Source organism: Dipodomys ordii, unplaced genomic scaffold (genome assembly GCF_000151885.1).
Source record: "Dipodomys ordii isolate 6190 unplaced genomic scaffold, Dord_2.0 Scaffold125, whole genome shotgun sequence".
NCBI classification, from domain to species: Eukaryota; Metazoa; Chordata; class Mammalia; order Rodentia; family Heteromyidae; genus Dipodomys; species Dipodomys ordii.
This window is the reverse complement of record NW_012267341.1, coordinates 677,433-683,649: the sequence shown is the minus strand read 5'-3', so window position 1 is coordinate 683,649 and position 6,217 is coordinate 677,433. Positions and strand designations below refer to the sequence as shown.

Below are 6,217 nucleotides of genomic sequence, written 5' to 3'. Positions count from 1 at the left end.
GGTCTCTCCTGCCCGGGCTGGCTTTGAACCGCGGTCCTCAGATCTCAGCCTCCTGAGTAGCTAGGATTACAGGCGTGAGCCACCAGCGCCCGGCTGGTGTGGCATTCTTAGGGAGAGACTTGCAGGGAACCTGGGGAATCCTATGCATAGTAGGAATAAGGTTGGTGGACTGTAATGGCTTAAGAATCTGGGCTATAGCATTCACGTTACTCAACTAGAACTCCATTTACTCAGGTGTATAGTGAGAACAACAGTAGCACTAAATGAGTGCTGAGCATAAAATGATAGATGCATAAAGTTTGGTGTAGGGGCTGGGAAGGTGGCTCAGTGGTAAAGCGCTTGCCTTGCATGCATGAGGCCCTGGGTTTGATTCCTCAGTATCACATAAGCAAAAAGAAAAAAGCCGGAAGTGGCGCTGTGGCTCAAGTGGTAGAGCGCTAGCCTTGAGCTGAGGAGCTGAGGGACAGCGCCCAGGCCCAGAGTTCAGGCCCCACCCCTGGACTCCCCCCCCCCAAAAAAAAATACAGTTTGGTGTATTTATAATTATTGTATTGGTCACTTTAATGCACAACGCTGACTTAAGGACACAATCTATCCCCATGTCCTGAAAGCAGGGTGTTATTTTGTTCTGCTCCGGATATCTAGAATCCTAGATGTTCAACCCACAATAATGGTCATTAAAGCAGGACCGGTGATGGGATTACAAGCACCTTATAAAGAATTTCAGTGGCACTATACATATGAATTTGTGTGTGCGTGAGTGTGCTGGCATCAGAGCTTGAACTCAGGGCCTGGCATTGCCCCTTAGAATTTTTTTGCCTAAGGCTGGTGCTCCACTTCCAAATTTTTGCTGGTTCATTGGAGATAAGAGTCTCATGGATTTGTCTGCCTAGACTGACTCCAAACTAGGATCCCAGGAGCACAGGGTCCTTTGCTCAAGCACCAGTACTGGCACCAAAAAAAAGGGTGGGAGGAGTTGTTTAAGACTTGACTCGTGATAGAGTACATGCTTGCCTAGGAGACTTGAGGCCCTGAGTTATTTGCCCATGCTACCAACAAAAAAAGAAGGGATGGGGGACTCACTGATGGCTTTCTGAAAGTGGTCTTGGTAGCTACAAGCCTCCTTTTCCCTCTTGCAGTTACGCTATGATGATGAGGTAAAGCGGGTGGTGGCCGAGCCAGTGGAGTTGGCTCAAGAGTTCCGAAAATTTGACCTGAACAGCCCCTGGGAAGCCTTCCCTGCCTATCGTCAGCCCCCTGAGAGTCTCAAGCTTGAAGCTGGAGTCAAGAAACCTGAAGCCAAGTAGCTCCAGGGAAGACATGTGGATCTTAAAGAGTACACCTTATCTATGAGTGTCCTTGTAAATAAATTCCTATGTAAAACTCCTGTGTGTTTCTTCTAATGGGTACAAGTAACAGTGACTCAGGAGGAGGTAGTTGCAAACAGGTGTTTCTTGTTCTGGCAAAGACCTTGCCAAAGTACAGTCTGTTGTTTTGTTTGTTTGGATTTTGTTTTTTGTGGGGTTTTTTTGGTCGGTCGCAGGGCTTGAAGTCTGGGCTTGGGTGCTGTCCCTGTGCTCTTCAGCTCAAGGTGTGCACTCTACTACATGAGCCACAGCGCCACTTCCGATTTTCTAGTGTTTTTTTTTTTTTGTCTGTTGTGGTGCTTGAACTCTGGGTTTGGGTGCTGTCTCTCAGCTCTTCAGCTCAAGGCGAGCGCTCTACTGCTTGAGCCACAGCACCACTTCTGGTTTTTGGGTTGTTTATTGGATATAAGTCTCATGGACTTTCCTTCCCTGGGCTGGCTTTGAACCGAGATCCTCAGATCTCAGCCTCCTGAGTAGCTAGGATTACAGGCATGAGCCACTGCCCTTATGGTCTGTTTTAATGGAACTAAATAATGCAGCTGCAGATGACCTGTGGGCCAGAAGTATTTGAGAGGAATTCTGGAGCTGTGATTCTTAGAGACCACAGGGTTCAGGATGGGTATAGCATGGCCTCTAATGAGAACCGGAGGATTTTCACTACAGATTGAGGAAGCCCCTCATCTCAACAGACTGCCTGATGGCCGTTGGGTCCAGAAGCTTGGGTGGCACCAATGCAGCTCTCCCACCTGGACACTCACAAGAAAAATGAGCCAACACCAAGGCAGGAAGAATACATCACTCACAATGCCCATACCATTTAGAAGTATGTGTACTACTTAAGTTTTGTCTTTTGAGAAAAACTATCCATCCAACTATAAAAATTGCATTGACAAAAAAAAAATACATCACTCAGGCTGGGAAGGTGGCTCAGTGGTAGAGCGCTTGCCTTGCATGCCTGAGGCCCTAGGTTCGATTCCTCAGCACCACAAGCAAAAAGAAAAAAGCCGGAAGTGGTGCTGTGGCTCAAGTGGCAGAGCGCTAGCCTTGAGCTGAAGAGCTGAGGGACAGCGCCCAGGCCCAGAGTTCAGGCCCCACGACCGGACCCAAAAAAAAAATACATCACTCATTTTTGAGTTTTTAACCCTGTGTCTTCCCTATATCATGATTCGATCTAAACTAGCTAAAGGGATAATCTTCCTGGTTTCTGGTCTGAGTCAAGAACATTAGCAAAAAACACTGAGGAACTGCCTATTTGTCTAGTTTCCAGGAGCTGTTGATACTCCCCACCCCAGCTGATCTGGCGGTCGTTCCTATGGCTGAGTGCCTGAGGTGGGAGTGCTTTGCTCTGCCTTGTATGGGGCTATGCTTTGCAGCTGATGCTCTTGGCAGCTGAAGGGCTCCCTGGAGGCTGGGCTGGACGATGTCAGGGACTGGCCTCTGTAGCAGGATGTTTTGAGTATGAGGACAGGTAGTATTGTTCCCTTTGGAAGGGCCGAACTAGAGCTGTTTGCTACCAAACACCCATTTTCTCATTAAATATCCCACCCATCTGGACAGGCTGCTACTGCCAAAACCAGGGTGGGAAGAGCCCCTGGGAAGTGAAGGAAGCCACAGCCAGCACTTCCTTCAGCCCTGAGACTGACAGTCAGAACAGAACTCCTGAGTAGCCTGCAGTGGAAAGCTGTGGCTGTGGTGTGTAGCAGGCAGATAAAGGAGCAGAGAGCTAGTGAGAAGACTTGAGAAGGTGGTGCAGCATGGCCAGCACACTGCAGTTCCTGGTTTGTCTGGTGGCGACCATTTATCTCCTGTGGGTCACTGCAACACAACACCATGCAGGTAAAGGAACTCAGAGTGAATGGATATTAGCAAGGAAGGCTGCTGGTTGACACCAGTTAGCTAATCCTCATAAGGGCTGAGGAACTGTAGGTCTGGCGGGTACCAGCCTGATGTCTGCTGTAGTGGGTAAATATGAGGATCCCAACCCCATAATGGAAAGGAATAAATGAAACCTGTTAAGATTGCTGTGGGTACTGTTAAAGCTGGCCCCAAACAGGGTTGGACTCTGGGCTCAACCCAGATGATAAGTCAAAGCAGGGTCCTTTGACCTGTCCAGGGCTTCAGATAACCAATTCAAGGGCTAGGCAACACCTCAGGGTATGAGACAGAAAAACACAAAGGACATTCTGCCCTGTATAATTCTGTCTACACAATGGCTGAGCAGCAGCAAGGAAAGAGGAGACCCTTCCTAGAGTTACTTATCCTCTGAAGAGTCATTGCACTGTTCTAGGTCACTCCCCAGATTACTATAGGGAGGTGAGGAGTCTTATGACCTGTTAGCAAGGGTATGTACAAATTAAAGGAGGAGTTTGGACACTTACTGAGATAGTAACGGGATAGTGTAACACTCTGGGATCACAAGACACATGCCTGGGAGGGTGTATGTCAGTGTGCTTATGTGTACTTATGGGCAGGTGAGAGAGCAAAAGATGGCATTCCTGCACTGGTAGAACCAGGAAAGGGTGTTGAGGGAAGTGTGGCAAGCATCTGATTCTGTTCTGCTTGGTGCCTAGGGCAGCCAACAGACAGTGCAAGTGTGAGAGATGGCCTGCAGGAGCCAGAGGACCCGGAAGTGATGTTTGAGGTCTTTCCTCCCAGCTTGGGACGTGAGGGCGGGGGTGTCTGGAGGTCCCTAAGCTCAGGGATGGGAAGAGGTATGGTTTAGAGCAGGCTTGCTGGGAGTGGGGGGGAACCTAGCATGGGTCAGCCTGCTTATGCTCCCCCCCCCAAGTCCATTCTTCTGCCTAGACTCCAGCCCACCCCTTAAATGGCTCCTTTTGCAGCTGCTGTGGTCTGGGCTGGAGCTGGATGTCATGGGGCAGCTGCGCCTCCAGGATGAAGAGTTAGCGTCCACACGTCCAGGCCGCCGACTCAGGCTCCTTCTGCGGGACCATGTGCCCAGTGACTTAGAAAGTGCTGGGCAGCATCTGCAGCGGCTCCAGGACCTGCACAATGGGCCTCCTCTTAGCCCTAGAGACTTTGAACATCTGCTCCTCACCACCCTGTCCTGCATCTACCGGGTCCATGCAGCTAATGAAACTGAAGAGAGTGGTCGCTGGGTCCAGGTCTTCACCTACCTGGCACAGGAAACACTCTGGGACCTGTGCAAGGGCTTCTGCAAGGGCCAGTTCCCTTCAGTGTGGCCTTGAATTTCCATCCTTGTACCCTTTCCCTTTCTCCTGTCACCTGCTATCACCCCCCTCCCCCATCTCCACCCTTTCAACCTGCGCCTGACTCATATTGGGAAGTAGGTCTCCATTTGGAGACGGAACTGAAGACAAATGGAGGTCTCCAAATGGAGACCTACTTCGATAACTGGGCTTGGTTTATTGTATCTTTCCTACCCATTTTTATCCCTACCCCCTTTGTTCCCTGAACCTTAAAGGATAAGAGTGGGAGACTGTGAATAGGCAACAGAGCAAAGGGCAAAAGTTGCAGACTAGTGGGTTGTGTGCTCCAGGGGTCAGGACTGAGAAATGTATCTAAAGGAAAATTAAAGAGAAGCTGCGGCAAATTAAGTGGAAGTCAGCCTCTAAGTCCATCCTATGCAATTCAAAGAAATGTATGTTTGGCCTCCAATCCTAATGTACTCATTTCAAGCCTGACCAAGCGTCTGGGGTCCCAGATCTGTGAGTTCTCCATTTGGGCTGCAAATGTAGAATGGATTTGTTGGGTTCTGTTCACTGGAGGAGTGGAGACAAACAAGTGGAGGAACATTACCTTTTGGGGGAGAGAGAAGCCAAGAAATGTCTTCAGTTTCATCTCAGTCAGTCTCAGAGGAAAGAGTTAGGCTAGGAGAGGACCCACCCACCCACAGACTAGCTGAAGCAGGCTGGGATAAGTGTAACTGATGATGTATCGCTCTTCCCAAAAAAAGCTCCATTCTGGCTTTCTGAGTGTGTCCTTCCTTCCGTGTCAGAATAAGACCACTTACCCTGTGGTATTCTTGCCCTGAGCAAGTCACCCCATGTGGAAAGGGCAGGAGGCAGTCAACCAGGTATCCACCCCTCATCCCCTTTCCACATTCACCCAGAAGGACCATGCCCTTTGCCCGAGTCCTGTGCTCCGAGTATGGTAGTGTGATGAAGAATCTTGCTATAGAAAAGGATCGCCTGGGCTCTGAGAGTAAGCTCATACATAGGCCAATGGGAACTCAGATTCAAGGATGCCCTAGACAGGGGAGACCCCACGGGGAGGAGAGAGGCCCTGAGGCTGCCAACCCGCGGGTGATGGCGTCGCAGTCAAGACAAGGGGACCGTCGGGCTGACCGGCACAGGCCCACTTTATTGGCAGAGTCTAGCCGCCCTGGGCCGGCCGTCGGGCAGGCGCCGGCGGGGCGCTCGGGCCGCGGGTCCCGGCTCGGCATGCACGCCCCAGGGCCCGCCCGGGCTCCTCTGCAGCCCGGGGTTCAGAGCTCCGGCGGGCCGGCGGGAGCGAGATCGGGGTACACCAGGAAGCCGGAGAAGGTGATGTACTTGCCGTGGTTGCTGTAGGCGCCGTAGCCGTCGTGGTCGTGGCTGAGCAGCCAGACGGCGTCGCCGCGCCGCAGCGGCAGCATCACGCTCTGGCTCTGCATCTCGCGGCGCCGCGACGCGCCGTCGTCGTAGATCATGGCCTGCACCTCGTCGCGGTTCTTCATGAGCTTCACCGACAGCGTCTTGCGGGGCAGTTTGCCCAGGGTGAAGGAGAAGAAGTAGGCGCCGGGCAGGCGACAGCGGAACACGCCGGCGGTGGCGTCGAAGTCGCCGCCGATGTTGACGAGCTCGGTGTCGAAGGCGAGCGGCCGGTGGCGA

At 51.6% G+C, this 6,217-nt stretch overlaps 3 protein-coding genes across 3 annotated transcripts in view; 2 read left to right on the top strand and 1 right to left on the bottom strand.

The window, feature by feature from the left end:
* Window positions 1–1,386, top strand: part of Ndufs3 (NADH dehydrogenase (ubiquinone) Fe-S protein 3, 30kDa (NADH-coenzyme Q reductase)) — a 10,310-nt gene extending 8,924 nt beyond the window's left edge. Inside the window, exon 3 of the mRNA XM_013029957.1 lies at window positions 1,113–1,386. Coding sequence (XP_012885411.1) covers window positions 1,113–1,307 — 195 coding nt within the window. The 3' untranslated portion in view covers window positions 1,308–1,386. The remainder of the gene's footprint in view (window positions 1–1,112) is intronic.
* Window positions 1,387–3,121: 1,735 nt separating this feature from the next.
* Fam180b (family with sequence similarity 180, member B) lies at window positions 3,122–4,587 on the top strand. Its single transcript, XM_013030027.1, has 3 exons — window positions 3,122–3,203; window positions 3,938–4,008; window positions 4,208–4,587. Exons 1-3 carry the CDS (start codon window positions 3,122–3,124, stop codon window positions 4,571–4,573), a joined length of 519 nt encoding a protein of 172 aa, XP_012885481.1. The 3' UTR covers window positions 4,574–4,587.
* A 1,110-nt stretch (window positions 4,588–5,697) lies between these two features.
* C1qtnf4 (C1q and tumor necrosis factor related protein 4) overlaps window positions 5,698–6,217 on the bottom strand; it is a 1,161-nt gene continuing 641 nt past the window's right edge. Inside the window, exon 2 of the mRNA XM_013029955.1 lies at window positions 5,698–6,215. Coding sequence (XP_012885409.1) covers window positions 5,833–6,215 — 383 coding nt within the window. The 3' untranslated portion in view covers window positions 5,698–5,832. The remainder of the gene's footprint in view (window positions 6,216–6,217) is intronic.

Excerpts from the sequence above, each read along its gene's own strand:
- Fam180b (XM_013030027.1), top strand. The coding sequence starts at position 3,122 with ATGGCCAGCACACTGCAGTTCCTGGTTTGTCTGGTGGCGACCATTTAT. Across the intron at positions 3,204-3,937 it reads TGCAACACAACACCATGCAG|GGCAGCCAACAGACAGTGCA; the intron begins GTAAAGGAACTC and ends CTTGGTGCCTAG. Across the intron at positions 4,009-4,207 it reads ACCCGGAAGTGATGTTTGAG|CTGCTGTGGTCTGGGCTGGA; the intron begins GTCTTTCCTCCC and ends CTCCTTTTGCAG.